We start from the raw sequence: 18883 nt of genomic DNA on the forward strand, positions 1-18883 counted from the left end.
GAAGGTTTCAGCATTTTTTCATCTTAATGCAAAATATAGGGGGGTTTATTATTTTAGATTTCATTTTTTATTTTATTCTGCCATTGTGATTCTTTTTTTTTTCTATTTTTGATAACGGGTTAATTTCATTTTTATAAAGTATCTTAATTATTGGTTACTTTCGGTTTATTCATTCTTACTTTTTATTGTCATATTTTGACATGGATACAAACACACATATATAGTTTTTTTAATATTCATACATAATACATGTACATAGTATTTTCGCGATACTTTGTACTCTACTTTCTTACTTTTTTTTTCAATAAACATTCAAATACATAAATATATCTATTTAGTTATACAAAAATCTATAATTTAATAATTAGCTCTATTTATGCATGTATATGTACATGTGTGTATTCTATAATTTATGCAAGAGTAGATGATCTTGATCTTGACCATGACGAAGTTTGATTGTTGGAGATATCCTTCTGTCCTTTTTCTAATACATCCAATTCGATTTCTGACGACACCGACACCAAATCATTTACAACATCATCAATCAGTTGATTTCTTCTATGTAAACTAGCACCATCGTTCAAATTTTTATTAGTAGTAGTGAAATATTTGAATTGCAAATATTGGAATGCAATATAAATATCTAAACTCATTTGAAATAATCCGGCAACAATGAAAATGATCAGAATATTATCGGTACCAAACAACAAATACGAGATTTTGGTACAATCTCCACCTAACCAACTCAACAATAATATCACTTTAAAATTCTTCACCAGTTGTAATCGATTCAATAATAATATTTGTGGTAATGGCAATAAACTTTCAATAAATAATCCTAAAACACCAATAATATTACTATACATGACATTTTCATGGAAAATCAATGTTGTAATTCCGAAAACCGTGGAGAAACCTATAACAAACCACCAATAATTAGCTTCTAATTTCCATTGCCAAAATGATAATGGTCTACGATAATAAACATCGAAAAATCTTAATCCTTGATTGAAATAAGCAATGAAATAACCAGAAACATATTTTATAATATCAAACGTGATGGTTCCTAAAGAACTAATCCAATCACCCAGCCAATACAGTTGATGTTCAAGGGTAGCACTACTTAATCGTCTCGGTACTCTCATATTCAATTCATTTTCAAGTAATGGCATTGATGTCAATAATTCTGGATCATAATTTGCGGGACGATAATATAAACTAACTTTTAATAATAATGTTTGAATGAGAATCATAATTATTGATTGACGTAGTAGAGTTGATTCATAAGGAGAACAATAATAATAATATATCCGTAAGATCGATGCCATGAACATTGTACAACAGATATCTAGTGAAAATCCCATTGATGTTTGTCGTTTATAAATACTATAACATGTTGATCCATAAGAAAATAATGGTGTGAATGTCATAAATAAATTGACACATGCTTGTAAATCAGGAAGATAGGCCAAATATGGTCGATAATCTTCAGGTAAGAATTTTAACATGATGTTAATGAATAAATCAGTGGGGAGTGGGAGGAAAAAGTAAGGTGTTTGTGAATTATATAAACATTTATGTTCCTAGGTTTTGAGGAATCGGAATTATAGAAAGTTGCCTTTTTATTTTTTTTATAGGTGTTATCTTCAAATGTGTAAAACCTAAACTATTTTATTCTTCCCACAATTTATTATTATTGTTATTAATTGTGGTGGTTTGTTACTTTTCTCCTTTTCCTTTGTTGGATTAGTTGGTTGGTTGGTTCCTTAACGTTTGTTGTTTTTTTACTAAAAGCAAAACAGAGCAAGGAAAAAAAAAAGGAGTTATGTACGATTCGATTTGACAAAACGCAGAGATCTAAGATCCAATTTCAATTCAAGTTCACACAAATATATATATATATATATTACACACATTATATACGATACAATAACTTGCAAACTAATCTCTCGTACGTTTTTTTTTTTGATTTTTCAGTTTAATAAGCAGTCATAAACGATGAAACAGAGGAGTGACTATGACTTTGATGCAGTTGTAAATATCGAAAATGAGGCGGTGATAATCTTCTATGATTACTCGATTGGTTCTCTTGCAGGTCGTGTAATCTCCAACTATGAATTGCTTCATCAACATCAATAAACTCATCTCCATTCCCACCTCCTTCTTGTTCATCCTCACCTTCATCCACAGTAGCATTGGCAGGCATGGATGCTTCAACTAACCCATTCATAGCGGCTCTACTTGCTCTTGATTGGTTATACCTAAATCCTCTAAGCAAGTCACGCTGTAAACTCAGTCCTTCCTGGGGTTGAAGTGGTGCCTGGTGTGATGGTACTTCACTAGCATCAACAAATCGTCCATGATTCAAATCAACATCTGGTGATTGGACAATTTGTTCAATGACTCGATTATTACTTGATTTTTGATATCGAAACCCGCGAAACATTTCTCGTTGATTTTCTTCTTCTAATGATATGGCAAGTGCTCGTTGCAATTCATTTTCATAATCTTCTTGTCGTTGTCGTTGTCGTTCTTGATGTTGACGTTGATCACTTGCTTCCATTTCATTCATTAATAACCTTGGTAAAACATTATAAAATTCCCCATCATCAACTTTATTAATGTCCCATAAATTAACGTCTTCAGGAACAATTTGTAATTTAATCAATTTTCGAATCACTTTATGTAAATTAGTTGAATTATTAACTAATCGTTTATTTATTCGTAAAACTGGTATTGAATATCGAGGATCAAATGATATCAAATCAACTCTTTTATGTAAATTTTCTCGATATGGTGGAGAATGACCCCACAGCTCATTACTCATATCATTGCTGTTGTTGTTATAATGATGATTGGCCCCTTCAGTGGAATACTCATCCAAAGGTGGAGGATCTATTAAATCAATTGGGAACATTGAGGCATCTATTCTACTGTTTAATCTATCTATTATAGCATTTCTTGTTTGTTGTAATCTGGATTGTGATTGGCGTTCTGATTGGCGTTCTGATTGTGATTGTGATTGCTGTTGTGGTATAGGAGTTTCCGTGGATGCTTCCTCCTGTATGGATATGTCTGCTTGTTGACGTGACAGTGACAGTCTTTCAACTTGACTTGGCATTATCAGTTCGGGTACATTAAAGTCCGAAGTAGGAATATTGTAGTTGCTTTGACTTGCATTAGAATGAATTTGCGGGGAATTGACGTTAGTGAAAGAAATACTATTTCTTCTATTGGCACGATGAGTATTAATATTTGACAGGTTTCTAGACTCATTGATTGATGACGATGATGGTGGTTGTAGGTCATCAATTTCACGAATACTAGCCAGTCGTCTCAATTCTCTAGCTCTTCTTGCACGTCTGCTATCCCTGGCCAGACTCCCCGTTCTTTCCAATATACACGCTACAGCTTCAACTCTCTGTGATTCTAACGATGACCGGTTGGGATTGTAATTCACTCTCCCCACTTGCTGAATAGTCGAATTTCTATTATTATTATTATGTTTTGTGATGTATGTGGAATCTCTAGAAGTAGTGTTGTTACTGCCATCTAATGCGGTATAAGTCGATTGTTGTACTTGGTTACGTGTAGCATCAAGACCAATAATCTGTTGCTTGTTTTGAGGTGAAACTGATCGCCTATTTACTTCTTCAAACCCAGAAGGCATTTTATCACCTTCCTCTTCTTCATCTTCACAATGTGATTCAAAGCTAGTATCGATGATATCGTGTATTGGATATGGTGGGTTATTAGGAATAGGGGCATTTGAAGCCGTTTTTCCAACTATGTTTCCATGACCTTTTGATTGTGGTTTTGCTTTGTGTCTATTTTGTTTGTTCCTCCGTTCCCTTGATATTAATGACTCTCTAGATGATACACTATTTCTCCGATCACGATAATTCTTTCTGATCGGACGAGTCCTTGTAACAACTCTTTCTCCAGCCTTCTTTTTCTTTTTGTTTTGTATAGTAGGGTTCGACTTCCCATTATTTTGATTGAAAGAGCCATGTGGTGTGACTTTTGCTGGTATATTTGTATCATGTCTATGGTTGGTCGGTGATGGTTGTCTTTTTTTATTTTGGTCTACAGAGGATTTTGATGCTTGTGGTGTAACAAACTCAGTTGTGGGTGATGAACTTCCTGAAGTACTAATACCACCCACACCGTTAGGTCGTGATATTCTGGCTGAATTATATGCTATTCCCTTGGTAGAATCTGGTGTCAGGATAAGTTTAGGAGAATGATGAATCCTTGGTGAATCCTTGGGGGTTTTTGGTTTTGATTTGGCTGGGTATTTGGTTGGAAGAGTTTCCTGGTGTGTTTTTTTACCAAATAGATTAAGCATCGTGGTATTGCAATACTTGTTAGAACCTTTTCCTTCCTATAATGTGTAAAAAATTTATGGAATAGGTGGTATAATGAGATAAGGGAAGAACAAGACACAAAAGATGGTAACACTTTGAAACTACCAAATGAGAAACTACTAGCTCAATTATTGACAAAACTTGGTAGTATTGAGTTTTGATGTTTTCAAATACAAATGAAAGAGAAAGAAAGAGATTTAGGAAGTTAATACATTTTCAAGAATTGTTAGATTTACAAACAGTCGAAAAGGAATCTATTCTTGTTATTGTAACGTTCATATGCACGATGCCAGTTGATAGAAAAAATTTTAGTCTTCAAGTACTTTTCCAAATTAGGCAATTACATAAAAGTAGCTTTCTCTGTCTCGCTTTTTGGTTTGTTGAGTTTTGTTTGTTGCTGAGTATATTACTGGTTTTGATCTATTTCCTGTTTCATCATACTCTAGAAATGAACAATTACTACTCCGAAAGTTGGTAAATATCCGTAGAAAAGAACAGGCCCGTGGTTGCTGTTGTCTAGTTTTATTTTTTCTGTGTGTGTTTTGTTGTGTACTCAATAATCTTCGTAATTAAATTGTGGAGCAATTGCTTACAAGGTAATGAGTTTTTCTTATATAAATTCTAATTCTATTCCTCCAAGTTGTTGTTGTTGAGGAGTTTTTGGGTGATTTGAAGTTTATTTCAGCTTTCACACGTTGTTACAGGGACGTGTTTGGTCTTCTAATTATTAATTATTCTTATATCACCCCCTTTTCTTTGTCTTTTGTTTCGCAACTATGGCTTTCCCAAATGCCCCAACAATACACCGTGTTATTCTCTAATCATAACTATAAATCATCAACTATTATTCCAGTGTTTGATTAAGCAAGACATGTCTATATTGATGTCTTTCTTATAGTTCAGATTGTTTTGACATTAATCACAGGGCTAGCCATTGTCCGTTTCTCGGATTCAGAGAATCTAAACATTGTGGCAAGTAGTATGGAACAATCTCTCGAAATAAGTGGATAAACAATAGGACCCAAAAAGTGGTCTTTCTCCAATGTGTATTAGCCGTAAATACATATACTACCACCACAACGTATCTTACTCTACAGAAATTTCGCTATGATTACTCTCATAGAAAATGGAATATGTACTTATATTGAATAATGAAAAGACAAAAAATATAATAACCAGATAAACATGCAAAACTACTCAAATACTTAATAAATACAACTCCCATTCAATAAAACACTGAACTTACTAGTTTGAAGTTGTTCTTTCCACAAAAAAATAAGCAATGGTTCATGGGAGTTGGCAAACTGCAATGCCATCCCTCACATTTATTTACTGTTCTTGTGATCATCCAATTCTTTTTCCAATTTATTAATGGTTTCTTCTTGTTGTTGTAATTTTTCTTTCAATTTCTTCAATTGAGCAGCTTCGTGTTTCTTGATGTAAACATTTTCTTGAGCTCTTTCCTTTTCGGAGAAGGCATCTTTGGATTGAGGAATGGCACCTTCAGTTAAAGCAATTCTGGAGGTAGAGAATAATCTGATACCTCTAACAGATGATCTAGTGATTTGTGACAACATAATTGGATAATTGATTTATAAATAGTTAATTGTTTAAGGATAATATAAAAGAAAAGAAGAAGTGGTGATTATGAGGAGAACAAAAATTGGTGACTGGAGTTGGAAACTCACACTCACTGTTTAAATTTTTTTTCTGGAACGTTAGAAAAAAATAATTCAGCCCACACCTGCACATAAAAACATTTCAATTCTATTGGTTAAAACGAGTGACCCCCAAGTAATAGTGGTAGTTTTACTTGGGTGAAACTTTGCATTAATAACTCTGGGTTTTGAATCCATTTTCCAATTGATTATTATATAATATTTTCTATTTACAAACTATATTTGTATCAATTAAACAACATTAATATGCGAAAAAGTAAAACAAAAAGACAGCTTAAAACTAGGCATGCCTATCTGTGTTATCTTGATACTTTGTTTTGTTGGTCTTTACTACAAATTTCTTGTTGGCATGTATCTAGCATGTCTATGTTGTGAGGATAACAATCCCAAGCTTCTTGCATATTCTATAGCCATGGATAGTCTCTTTTGATTCTTGGCATTACAACCTGTTACTTGACGAGGCAATATTTGACCAGTCGAGGTTAAAAACTTGGATAATATCTCTGGCATCAAATACAAATTCTTTGGATCGATTCCTGACTTTTCAAATGGATCTGATAACTTCTTGGTGGATTTCATTTTCTTTTCCATATCAAATCTGTTCATACTGAAATCAAAGGGGTTATATGTATCACCCATTGTGAAATGTCTATGCAAGTTAGGCGACACGTAAATTGGTGGATCAGATGAGGATATATTTTCGGTTATTTTGTTTAAATTTTCATTCAAATTCACTTGTATTGATGACCCTGAAGCATATGATTCGTTCCATGAAGTTTTACTCTTCATATCATCAATGTTTGTTTTGCTTGATGTATCATTCGAGTCACCCACAGACAATTTTGCATTTAATTTTGGAACAGTTGAACTAACAAATCGTATTGACCCACTATTAACAGCTCTTATGCTTGATAATCTCAATGATGAAAGCATTGTTTAGTTGACTTCTGTTGATGAAATTATTCAATACTAAAAATTTTTCTATAATTTTTTTTTTTTTGATATTGCACCAAAAAGAAAAAGAGTTCAACTTAAAAAAAGTCGTGGGAAATTACTACAACCTATGACAATGTATTGATTTTTTTTTCCTTCTACTACTCTGTGAAAGAGAGAGAGAGAGTGTGTGTGTGTGTGATTGAACGATTTCATTTCAACTTATATCGAACATCGAAAAGAATTTTTTTTTTTGAGTCTTTTGTTGAAGGATTATTAATTAACGTTAGTTTGAATCCAAGTTCAAATTTTACAACGAACTGCCTTTAAAATATATTCCAGTAGGTTTTAAGAGAAACTATATTAGAAGTTTCGGCACAAAGCAAGACAAAGTTTTTTTTTTTCTACAACCTTTCATATTCACCAATAGTGTTATTACTGCCGTGGCAAACAGAGCAAAAAAAAAACAGTGAACCTATTCTTGAGTTTAGTAGAGTTTTTACACTTTATTACAATTATTCATATACTTCAGTTACTATAAATTTGACAGAATACATAAATACAGCAAATCATGGGAGAAAGAGGTCCAGATCAGTGGTTGGAACAGATAAAAAATTGCATTTCATTATCAGAATCTGATATGAAACAGTTATGTGAATTGGTCAAAGAATTACTAATGGAAGAATCCAATATTCAACCTGTACAGTCCCCTGTGACGGTTTGTGGTGACATACATGGACAATTCCACGATTTATTGGAATTATTCAGAACTGCAGGAGGTTTACCTTCAGATGACAATCAAACCAACTTTATTTTCTTGGGAGACTATGTCGATCGTGGTTATTTTTCCTTGGAAACATTCACTTTATTAATGGTTTTAAAAGTAAAATATCCTCACAGAATTACTTTGGTAAGAGGAAATCACGAATCGAGACAAATCACACAAGTATATGGGTTTTATGAAGAATGTTTAACAAAATACGGCTCAACCACTGTTTGGAAATATTGTTGTCAAGTTTTTGATTTCTTAACTTTAGCAGCAATAATAGATGGCAAAATTTTATGTGTACATGGTGGGTTATCTCCAGAAATCAGAATGTTGGACCAGATTAGAGTGTTGTCTAGAGCTCAAGAAGTTCCTCACGAAGGTGGTTTCTGTGACTTGGTGTGGTCAGACCCAGATAACATTGACACTTGGGCAGTATCGCCTAGAGGGGCTGGATGGTTGTTCGGCTCAAAAGTGTCGCGAGAATTCAATCACATCAACAATTTGCAATTAATTGCCAGAGCACATCAGTTGGTAATGGAAGGGTTTCGTTACCATTTTAAGGAAAAAGATGTTGTCACAGTATGGTCTGCTCCAAATTACTGTTATAGATGTGGGAATGTTGCCAGTGTTATGCAAGTCGATGAAGATTTAGAACCTAATTTCAAGATATTCAGTGCCGTTCAAGATGGTGACTTATCAGTCAAGAACAATGCCAACAAACAACAAAGAAGTGATTATTTTTTGTAACGAATGATGAATGATTTTTATATTTATATCTTTTTTTTTCAAATCCCTTAATGATGCTAAATGCTTTATCCATACATTATATAATATAGATCAAGAGATGGACTTACACATACAAACCAGCCAAAAAAGAATGAAATTGAAATGGAAAAAAAACTTCGAAGAAATGGTAAGAAATGATTTTTTGTCCTTTTTTTTGGTTTTACCTTTAATGTCAATATCTTAATGTTGTTACTGTCTTTATTTATTTCCCCAAATGTTTTTGCTTTTATTTTTGTCACTATTTTATTAATCCATTTGGTTCTAAACGATACAAATACTATTAATGAGATGCTTAATGGTCTCTTTTGGGTATTAATGTAAATGATCTGGCCCAAGCTTTAATTTTTATTATTATTATTATTATTATTAATGAGTTTTGTACCATAGTTCTATATCACATTTTTAGTACAAATTATTTACCAATATAGATATACATATTTGTTTTATTTTCACCTTACTTCTTTGACTTTCTTCTCTTTCTTTTCAAACCAATGATCTTTTTCACGTTTTCTGAGAGACCAGATTTGTTCGTAGGTTCTTTTTGCAGCTCTTCTGATTTTGGTGCTCCTTTATTCATGTTACCTTTCTTCTGAGAACCTTTTCTAGCTTTCTTTTGTTTCTTATCAGATGATCCAAATTTCTTACCCTTTGAGGTAGACTCCGCATCACCATTGTCTTCTTCTTCGTTATCATCTCTTTTTCTCTTTTTGCTGTTATCTTTATTCTGATTACGAGCAATCATTTCCTTTTCCCTTCTTCTCTTGACAACTTGAGCATTTTCAATGGCAAATTCAACAATTAGTCTTCTTTTGTTTAAACCCTCTAACTCAGCGAGTTTCTTTTCTTCGTCTGTCAATCCTTCTAAAATTTCTGGTATGGACACCTCATGAGCGTTTAACCATCTCAATCCCATCAAAGCAGCTTTATGATCTCTAAATTCTATAAAACCATAACCTCTACTACGACCTATTTCACCTGATCCCTTGACTTCCATAATAACTTTGGCTTGTTTAACAACACCTTTATGTTTTGAATTCTTTGATTTGGCAATCTCTTCCTCGGCATCAGCTCCGTAAATTGAATGTTTGAACTTAACAGATCTATTCACCTCTTCTTTTGAAAGTGGTTGTCTCTTGCCTTCCTTCACCTCAGTGGCAAATTGGACAACAGCTTTTCTCCCCAAGGCTTTCAATGCCTTTGCATTCATGGCTCTAGGCAAGTTTCTTATTGCCAATCTCGTCAACGATAAATGTAAAGTAGGATTTTTCTTCAATTGTTGGGTTCTCAATTTGTATGATTTTTCTCTCAATTCTAAATCAGTTTTTGAGATATATTGAGCAAGTTTTGAATTTTCTGTGATTCTACCTTCGTTTAATAAAAACAAGTTTCTTTTATCTTTTTCACCTGGTGCTTTACCCAAAGCTTCTTTTCTCTTTAATGAGTTTCTATCAGCCAATTTACTAGCCGAATCTCTATCAACAGCTGAAGCAATCGACAAAATTCTACCTTGGTATACATATGATGGAGACACATCGTCTGCAATCAACATAGAAGTAGATGCAACAGTTGGAGCATTGTCAAGACAGTCCAAATAAGCGTCTTCTTTAGCAAATGCCACAAACGCAGAACCTTTGGCCAATCCGGTTTCTTTGTCGACAACTGGTAAAGCATATTTGACAGTTCCAAATGTGCTGAAATGTTCTTTCAAAGATTCGGTATCAGCATCGTATGGAATGTTACGCACAAAAATGGAGAATGGTTCTTGTCTGTTACTTTTCTTTTTAGGATGCAGTGACTCCTCCTTTTTCTCTGGTTCTTCCATTTCCTCGTCAAAGCTGTCTAATTCTTTGTCAGAATTCACTTCATTCAATTCATCGAATTCTGAACTAGCATCATCATTATCTGATTCATCATCCTTATCTTCTTCTTCTTCATCATTCTCATCTTTGTTTGTGGAATCTGCTTCTTCTTCTTCCTCACTGCTCTCATTGTCTTCTTCTTCCTCTACTTCTTCATCTTTCATTTGCTCCCATTTCGATTTTTCAACAGCAAAATCCACTGCAACTTCTCTACCATCAATCTTTAATCCTTGACAACCTTCGACTGCCTTTTCAGCAGCTGAGTTTTTCTTCATAATAACAAAGGCAAACCCACACATTTGTCCACCTTTTTTCTTAGGAATATATGCATCAAAAACAGCACCATATTTACTAAAGATTTTTTTCAACTCATCGGGTTTTTTACAAGACCAAGGTAAATTACGGATAATCAATCTTGCTCTTCTTTTCTCAATTGGCTCCACGTGACTCTTTTCTTGTCGTTCATTACCTTCTTGTGGTTTTCTATCCCTTCTTTTGGCAACATCAACTCTTAAAAGACGGTCTTTGAATTTTGTCTTTCTACTCTCAACTAATGCTGTTAAACAATCATCATCTAAAGTGAATGAAACAAATCCAAAACCTCTACTTTTTCTTTCGTTATCAGTAACTATGACAGCATGTTTAACTGGCACAAATTGTGAAAAAAATTCAGATAATTCTTCCGATGTAGCTTCAAACGGTATTGAACGAACAAATAATGTCTTACGATCTAAACCATCATCTTGATTCTTCACAGATTCTTGTTTCAAATCTACTGATTCCACCATCACATTGCTTTTATTAACGTCTTCTTCTGACATGATAGTATTTGTTTAAGTTGTAGGATAAATTAAATAAATAAATTAGAGAAGATCATCTCAAAATTTTCTAACTTTTTTCTCTTTCACTACAAAATACCTCATCTTTCTTTTTCTTGACACTGAAAAAATATGTATATGCTACCATATGTAACTAGCCTTTTCCACCCCAAATATCCAAGTTAAACCAGAGCTTCCCATGAAGTGTACTTATAGATGAACGTACCAATATCTACAGATTTCTTATTTTTAAAAGAAGAATCATAACAAATTATAAGCATATATTGATTTAAACATAAACAATTTATTGATTTTATTATTTAGTGTATTCGTTTGCTTCAAGCCATTCATAGATTGATTTGGCGTCACGATCAGTCCATTTACTCTTAGCAGTAATGATGTCCAATGATTGAGCCAAACTTTGGTCATAACCTTTATTGTCTTTTTGTGCAAAGAATTCTTCAACTTTTTTCTTCTGTTCTTCCTTAGTGAAACCAGAAGTACCTAAAGTGACTACAGATCCTAACATTGATAATCCAGGTGGTAACAAAATGTAAATTTGGTCCCAGTTTTCAGATAACCAAGTCCACAATTTTTCAACACCCAATTTGTGGGCTCTCAATCCTTGCATTGGGATATAAATATCTTGTTGTTTGACAATATCGGTTTGCAATAACAAACCTGTAACTTTGTCCAAAATCTCTGGTTTAGTAAATCTACCAAATGATCTCAAAGCAGCAATTTTTTCTTCAACTGACAGTGGGTTTCTGTAGATGTTGTACAATTCGTCAAACGTTTTTTCGTCACCATATTTAGCGTTAGTATTGAAAATTGAAGCTCTCAAGTTTGGATGAATAGCCTTTTTGTCACCAGCAATGAATTTAGCAAAAGCTTCTTTAGCGAAAGCAACAGCTTCTGGGTCTTCAGCATTTGCAGCAGAAGCAAACAATGAAGATTTCAATTGTTGGTCAGCAAAAGAGTCGTCAGCACTGAATTCCCAACCAGTTTCTTTCAATTTTTCACTAATTAAATCTCTAGTGAAAATTTCCAAAGCTTTTTTGGTTGCTTCATCTTCAAACATAAGTGCAGCTTTAATTGATCCAATTCTGGTCAAAATTTCATTCCAGACAACGTAGTTGCTTTCCTTGGACCAAGATTTCACCAAGTCCAACAAACTAGATGTTTTGATAAATCCAGAAGAAGCCAAGGATCCAGCATCAGCGACTAAACCAACACGATCTTCAACTGAAAGTTTACCTTCAACACCAGCTTTACCCAATTTGGTCCAACGGGCTGGCTCATATGCAGTTCTGTAGATACCACTTTGGTCACCGTTGATTTTGAAAAAATCATCAGAAGTTGGGAGTTTAATTGTCTTGGATCTTGTTTCTAACACCAGAGATTCATCAACACCTTCACTTGTTTTCAATCCCAAAAATACTGGGTACAAGGTTTTATCTTCGCTTTCCTTGACATCACCGGTAGCCAAGAAACGATTTTGAGTTACTTTGATTTCACCGTTGCCAATTTCTTCTACTTTGACAATTGGGAACCCAATGTTCTTAGTCCAGATATCCATAACCTTAACGACATCTTCACCGGAAGCTTCACTCAAAGCTTCCCATAAATCAGATGTTTTGGTATTACCCCACTTGTGTTTTTTCAAATAGTTAGATACACCTTTGACAAACACATCTTCACCTAACCATTTGGAAATCATTCTTAACAATGAGGAACCTTTTGAGTAAGAAATGGCATCGAAAATTTGGTTAATTTCATCAGCTCTTTTAACAGGAACCTCAATTGGGTGAGAAGCTCTCAAGGCATCCAATGTCAAAGCATGTTGCAAGGAATCGGAGACATATGATTCCCAAACTTTCCAGTCTGGGTACAAGGAGTTACAAGCGTACCAGGACATCCAGGTTGCAAACCCTTCATTCAACCACAAACCATCCCAGAATTCCATAGTAACCAAGTCACCGAACCATTGATGGGCCAATTCGTGCATCACAACTTCTGTGACTCTTTGCTTGGTGTTCACATTGGCGTTATCAGCATCAATCAACAAGTCGACGGTTCTGAATGTAACAAGCCCACAATTTTCCATTGCACCTGCACTGAAACTTGGTACGGCAACCATATCCAATTTATCGTATGGGTAATCAATACCGAATTGTTGATCGAAGAATTTCAAAGTCTGGGCAGCAATGTTAGCAGAGTATTCACCTAAATGTTCAGTTCCAGGAGTTGAGTAAACACGAATTGGAACTCTGTAGTTGTCATTCGAGATGTATCTCAAGTCACCAACAATAAATGCTACAAGGTATGTAGACATCAATGGAGTGGTTTGGAAAGTGACCTTCTTCTTGTTACCATCAAGAGAAACAGTTTCCTTTTCTGATGAGTTGGATAAGCAAACCAATTCTTTATCAGCAATCAATGAGATGGTGAATTTAGATTTTGCTGCAGGTTCATCATAAGAAGGAAATGCTCTACGACAATCGGTAGGTTCCATTTGGGTGGTTGCCATGTATTTGGTCTTGCCATCTTCTTGGTAAGAGGCTCTGTAAAAACCAGCCATCTTGTCGTTCAATTCACCAGTAAATTTAATGTACAATTTAGCAATTGAGCCGGTACTTAAGTCATCATCAAATTTGAAAGTAACTGTTTGTTTGCCAGCGTCGAAACTGATGTCAGTGACAGATTTACCATCAATTTTGGCTTCTTGAACTTCAATTTCCAAAGAGTTTAAGGTGATGAAATTGGTTTTCTCGTTGACTTGAAAGTCAATGGTTTCTTCCCCTTTGAAAGTGAAATTGTCAAAGATTGGTTCAATGGTTAAATCATAATGCAATGGCTTGACGTTTGTTGGTAAAACTTCTCTTTCTTGCTTGACAACAGAAGCAGAGTTGTCTGAAGATCTGGAATGATGGCACATTTTTGAATAGCTTAGTTTTTGTCCACCTGAAGAAAAACCTGAGTTGGATATTTTATGGAAAGGGAAAATGTGTCTATTTGTATTTTTGTTCACGGAATTTGGGGTTTTGCCTACCATGTCGTGTGTGAGCGCAATTTTCGAAAAAAAAGATTTGTTAATGTTCAAAATAGTGATGCCGTGGTATAGTTTGGGTCTATACTTACCCGTACTTGAAATAACGCCTTTCCGAGCAGTAGAAAACATGATACAAAATATCTCACTATAGTGTAAACCCAATAGCTAAAAAAGGTAAAGCTTTTCAATTCAATTCTTTTTCTCTTTTCTGCCAACAGAAGTGTGTCTACAAGTATTGGGCATCACGCAACAATCTTAGCTTTTTTTTTCACTATATAATTTGCCTTTTACTCAAAAAGTGTTAGGCTTTCTACAACCACAAATTACTTTTCTCACATAAATGGCAAAGTAAGCAAAGGCGACGGAAAGAAAGCGGAAAGAAAGAAAGAACAAACAAACAAAGAAAGTGGTTACAAAAGTAGGTTTTCAAACGGCAAAAAAAAGAGGAAAATCCACTTCTTTGTGAAGTATTATTTGAAGCCATTGGACCAGATGGATCCAAATATACAAAACCAATGACGGGAAACGTTCCGATTATATAAATATCGACGATTAGAGTTTTAATCGCCGTGTACCTGGTAAGATGTTCTCTCTACAGTTTTCGACTTTTGTGAGCCATCGCTTTTTTGGTTACCAAATCTATACAACTTGTCTCTATTTATTTTCATTTTTCATCAAACTCCAATATCTTGATTTATCCTGTTCTTTGGAGGATATGGACACCACTATTGGTTTCAATTATGTTACTGACTTCTCCAACATGCAAATTGAATGCGGCTTCTTCGAATGGTGGTTGCATTTGTCCTTTGCTAAAAAACCCTAAATCACCACCTCTGTCATGTGAGCTGCAATCACTTTCGGTATTTGCCAATTCACTTAGTTTAACCTCACCACTCAATATTCTTTCCAAATGTTTCTTCAATATCTGTATAGATTCGTCTCTAGTTCTACTTATACCATCTGGGGACTTCCAAGACTTGGGTTTTCTTGATTGATTGTTCTTGATCAACAAATGAGAAACTCTAACCTGGCCATCCTCATTCACAAGTGGCTTGTAACCATTGTTTTTAAACTTCGCAATGTATGCATTCAATACTTCTTTGTCAGTGCCATAAGGTGGGTCCCAAGACGACTCATTGGTAGATTGGTTTAAGAAATACTCTTTGTTATGGGATCTGGATACTCTAATCGTCCAATTAGGTGGTAAGCCTGTTGATGTCGATGCCATGATGATATACTACTGCAAAAAGAATCAAGCTAAACTGATGACAAATAATACAACAAAAGGCAACAACGAAAATCTTGTGTTGATGAAGAATATAGAAAAAGAGAGAAGTTTTGGTAAATGTACACTACCTTAATATCTATTGCAAGACGAATCTCAACTGTATATCTATTCAAGTGACTAATGCTTGTGTGTCTAAATACCTCTTGTCTTCAACGCGTCTTTGACTTGGTTAGCAACAACATCTATTGGTTGATCACATCTAACCTTAACAACTTTCCCTTGTTTGTCAAAGTAATCAACAACTGGCATGGAGGTATCGATGAATGTTCTAAATCTCTTTTTGATACTTTCAATGTTATCGTCAGCTCTTCCACTTGTTTTACCTCTTTCTAACAACCTTTCTAACATCACTTGTTCGGGACATTCGAAGAATAATGTAAATGCAGATTTGGCGATGGTATTTTCAAAAGTCAATGCTTGATCCATCTTTCTAGGGAAACCATCAACCAAGAACTTTGTTTTACCCTGTTCATAATTTTCTTTGATTGCTTGTTTCAATAAAGCAACAGTGACTTCTTGAGGAACAATTTCACCTTCTCTGATGTATTTAGCGATAAGCTCACCATACTTGGAGCCTGGCCTATTCTGTTCGGCTCTTAACAAATCCCCAGCAGACAAATGAACAAATCCTTTTTCCTTGACTAATTTATCGGATTGGGTACCCTTTCCAGATCCTGGTCCACCCAACACAAAAATGACTGAAACTTTGCCTTCAGCAAACTCTGGTTTATCACCAGATTCATTGGGTTCAAATGCAGATTTAGGTGTCTCCTTGTTATAGAAAGAGGCAGCAATGGTAGAACCAATAGCCAAAGTTCCCAACACGGCAAGAAGCTTACCTTTGGAGTATTTAGGTGGAGGGGTTGAATTGGTTTTGCTTGAATTGAATCTTTTGATACATTGTGATACGGCTTTTTGTTTAGCAAAAGTGCTAACAATTTGTTTACCTGCTAAAACTTGTCTCGAAAACATTGCTTAAAAAAAGAGACGTCTGCTAAACGTTGCTAGTTTGTTAATGATGTAATGCAAGTACTGAACAATTGAAATTTCAGAAAGATTTTTTTTTCGTGATTTATCGTCACTGTTAAATTTTAGTGTCAATAAGTTTCAAATATTTAACAAAAAAGAACTAACCATCAAAAACTGATTTGATTTGCGCAAAAAAAGAGTAAACACCAACAAATAGCTTGAACCTGATACTACACCGCAGTTCTGCAAATAAATCAAATACATTTTATTTTTCTATAAAAAAGATCTAGAGTTTTTAATTCAACTCTTAAAGTCTAATGTTCGAAACCACATTCTTATAATTGATAGGCCTTGAGGATCTCGTCATTGTATCTTAAAAATTTACCATTCAAGTCCTCTGACCATTCTTGCAAAGCCAATTTGGCATATACAGTTCCCGGCTCCTCAGGAGAGGCCAACTGCTTATTTTCATGTAAGTCGACAAACCTTTGCAAACCTTCTGGGGTCATATTCTTTCCGAATTTCTCTCTAATATCCGTCTGCATTTCAGTGTCCACTACACCTGGAGCAATTGAAATAGCTTGAACATCTTTCTCATCACTAGCTAAGGATAAAATCAAATGATTCAAAGCAGCTTTAGAGGAACCATATGCGTACCATCCACTGTAAGCTTTTGTGGCTGCTCCAGAGGAAACAGCAATGACCTTACCATTGGTTTTTTTCAAATGTGGCAAACTGTGCTTTATCAATTCAACAACAGCAAACAAATTGATATCATATAACCTTTTCCAATCATCAACAGAAGTGGATTCGATAGGACCAACGGGTTCCAAAACACCTGCGTTTGCAATAATTGAGTTTAATTGTCCAAATTTTGAAATAGCCAGCTTAACTGCTTTTTCCGAAGTTGACGAGTCAGTGATGTCACCAACAACAAAGTCAACTCTATCTGAACCATATTTGTTTGTAAGAGCTTCCAATGGTGCTTGTGTCCTTGCCACAACAACGACTTTTGTATTAGGGTCTTTCAAAAGCACTTCTGCAATTGCTTTGCCAATACCTGAATAGGTGTTAGTAACTCAGATCACTATTATATTTCAGGAATATTTGATTGACACAACATACCTCTTGAGGCACCAGTGATTATAGATACATGAGACATTGCTGATTGAATAAAGTGGAAGAACTAGTTTGGTAAACGAATTATTATTATCCACGGAGAAAAAAAAGAGTGGAGATCAAAGTTGAGTTTTACACAATATATTTTCTCGAGTAACGAGTTGCTTGAATACATATCTAACAGAATGCAAAACAACAAATAAGATGCCTATAGTTCTACAAGCAGTAAATGAAGAGTGGTGACATCAGAGCCAGCTACATAGACATTCTTTACAATTGATAGTCTTTAAGGAGGGCATCATCAAAATCTAAGTATTTCCCGTTCAAATCTTCTGACCAACCCTTCAAGGCCAAGTTAGCGTAAACTGTACCTGGTTCTTCTGGAGAGACCAACTTTTCATTCTTGTGTAAGTCAACAAATTGTTGGAGAGCTTCTTCCTTCATATTTTTGCCAAATTTTTCTCTAATGTCATTTTGCATTTCAGTGTCAACGACACCTGGAGCAACAGCGATGGCTTGAATTTCTTTTTCTTCAGAAGCCAAAGAGTACATCAAATGGTTCAATGCAGCCTTGGAAGAACCATAAGCATACCAACCATTGAAAGCTGTAAAGGCTGCAATTGATGAAACACCAATGACTTTACCGTTGGTTTTCTTCAAATGTGGCAAACTGTGTTTGATTAATTCAACAACTGAGAATACATTAATGTCATACAATTGTTTCCATTGGTCAACAGAGGTGTTTTCAATCGGGCCTATTGGATCCAACACACCAGCATTAGCAATGACAGCATTTAATTGACCAAATTTGGAGATGGCAGTTTCAACAGCAATGTTAGATGTTGCTGGATCTGTAATATCACCAGCAACAAATGCTACTCTGTCCGAGCCGTGTTGCTTTTGGAAAGATTCCAATGGAGCTTGAGATCTAGCAACAATCACAACTTTTGAAGATGGAGTTTTTAAAAGAATTTCGGCGATAGCCTTACCAATGCCTTTATTTGAGTTAGTACTAAAGTTCAAATTGGAAGTCTCAACATCATAGATTTTGTTCATTAAAACGTACCTCTAGAAGCACCAGTTACAATTGAGACGTGAGACATGATAAATGTAGTATTATTCAAATACAGAAAGACTAACTTGAATGTCAAAGAAGAGAAAGAAAGTGAAGTGGAAAAAATTTAAATAGTAGTCACAGCTCTTGAAATTATACAAGAATATTCAATTTAACTCCTCATCACCTA

General features: G+C 34.7%; 12 protein-coding genes across 12 annotated transcripts; 2 read left to right on the top strand and 10 right to left on the bottom strand. All coding sequences in view use genetic code 12, as the record gives it.

Annotated features, from left to right (window-relative positions):
* Positions 1-410: 410 nt before the first annotated feature.
* CAALFM_C104340CA (uncharacterized protein) lies at positions 411-1364 on the bottom strand (the record flags this gene model as incomplete). The annotated part of the gene is made up of 1 exon (XM_708581.2): positions 411-1364. One exon carries the CDS (start codon positions 1362-1364, stop codon positions 411-413), a length of 954 nt encoding a protein of 317 aa, XP_713674.2.
* A 614-nt stretch (positions 1365-1978) lies between these two features.
* On the bottom strand, positions 1979-4348 carry CAALFM_C104350CA (uncharacterized protein; the record flags this gene model as incomplete). The annotated part of the gene is made up of 1 exon (XM_705319.2): positions 1979-4348. One exon carries the CDS (start codon positions 4346-4348, stop codon positions 1979-1981), a length of 2370 nt encoding a protein of 789 aa, XP_710411.2.
* A 1344-nt stretch (positions 4349-5692) lies between these two features.
* CAALFM_C104360CA (uncharacterized protein) lies at positions 5693-5944 on the bottom strand (the record flags this gene model as incomplete). The annotated part of the gene is made up of 1 exon (XM_019475094.1): positions 5693-5944. The coding sequence occupies one exon, from the start codon at positions 5942-5944 to the stop codon at positions 5693-5695; it is 252 nt and encodes an 83-aa protein (XP_019330639.1).
* Positions 5945-6376: 432 nt separating this feature from the next.
* On the bottom strand, positions 6377-6979 carry CAALFM_C104370CA (mitochondrial 37S ribosomal protein bS18m; the record flags this gene model as incomplete). Its single annotated transcript, XM_705317.1, has 1 exon — positions 6377-6979. The coding sequence occupies one exon, from the start codon at positions 6977-6979 to the stop codon at positions 6377-6379; it is 603 nt and encodes a 200-aa protein (XP_710409.1).
* Positions 6980-7550: 571 nt separating this feature from the next.
* Positions 7551-8495, top strand: SIT4 (type 2A-related serine/threonine-protein phosphatase; the record flags this gene model as incomplete). The annotated part of the gene is made up of 1 exon (XM_705316.2): positions 7551-8495. One exon carries the CDS (start codon positions 7551-7553, stop codon positions 8493-8495), a length of 945 nt encoding a protein of 314 aa, XP_710408.1.
* A 493-nt stretch (positions 8496-8988) lies between these two features.
* NOP4 (mRNA-binding ribosome biosynthesis protein) lies at positions 8989-11214 on the bottom strand (the record flags this gene model as incomplete). Its single annotated transcript, XM_705314.2, has 1 exon — positions 8989-11214. The coding sequence occupies one exon, from the start codon at positions 11212-11214 to the stop codon at positions 8989-8991; it is 2226 nt and encodes a 741-aa protein (XP_710406.2).
* A 313-nt stretch (positions 11215-11527) lies between these two features.
* On the bottom strand, positions 11528-14747 carry APE2 (metallo-aminopeptidase; the record flags this gene model as incomplete). Its single annotated transcript, XM_019475095.1, has 2 exons — positions 11528-14132; positions 14578-14747. The coding sequence occupies 2 exons, from the start codon at positions 14745-14747 to the stop codon at positions 11528-11530; spliced, it is 2775 nt and encodes a 924-aa protein (XP_019330640.1).
* Positions 14748-14957: 210 nt separating this feature from the next.
* On the bottom strand, positions 14958-15491 carry ESS1 (peptidylprolyl isomerase; the record flags this gene model as incomplete). Its single annotated transcript, XM_705312.1, has 1 exon — positions 14958-15491. The coding sequence occupies one exon, from the start codon at positions 15489-15491 to the stop codon at positions 14958-14960; it is 534 nt and encodes a 177-aa protein (XP_710404.1).
* Positions 15492-15683: 192 nt separating this feature from the next.
* On the bottom strand, positions 15684-16523 carry URA6 (bifunctional uridylate/adenylate kinase; the record flags this gene model as incomplete). The annotated part of the gene is made up of 1 exon (XM_705311.1): positions 15684-16523. One exon carries the CDS (start codon positions 16521-16523, stop codon positions 15684-15686), a length of 840 nt encoding a protein of 279 aa, XP_710403.1.
* A 332-nt stretch (positions 16524-16855) lies between these two features.
* Positions 16856-17682, bottom strand: CAALFM_C104430CA (sepiapterin reductase family protein; the record flags this gene model as incomplete). The annotated part of the gene is made up of 2 exons (XM_019475096.1): positions 16856-17580; positions 17646-17682. The coding sequence occupies 2 exons, from the start codon at positions 17680-17682 to the stop codon at positions 16856-16858; spliced, it is 762 nt and encodes a 253-aa protein (XP_019330641.1).
* On the top strand, positions 17220-17588 carry CAALFM_C104440WA (uncharacterized protein; the record flags this gene model as incomplete). Its single annotated transcript, XM_705310.1, has 1 exon — positions 17220-17588. One exon carries the CDS (start codon positions 17220-17222, stop codon positions 17586-17588), a length of 369 nt encoding a protein of 122 aa, XP_710402.1.
* A 227-nt stretch (positions 17683-17909) lies between the features above and the next one.
* Positions 17910-18742, bottom strand: FMA1 (Fma1p; the record flags this gene model as incomplete). Its single annotated transcript, XM_019475097.1, has 2 exons — positions 17910-18634; positions 18706-18742. 2 exons carry the CDS (start codon positions 18740-18742, stop codon positions 17910-17912), a joined length of 762 nt encoding a protein of 253 aa, XP_019330642.1.
* Between the last annotated feature and the right edge of the window lie 141 nt (positions 18743-18883).

The sequence above is a fragment of the Candida albicans genome, chromosome 1, assembly GCF_000182965.3.
Source record: "Candida albicans SC5314 chromosome 1, complete sequence".
NCBI classification, from domain to species: domain Eukaryota; kingdom Fungi; phylum Ascomycota; class Pichiomycetes; order Serinales; family Debaryomycetaceae; genus Candida; species Candida albicans.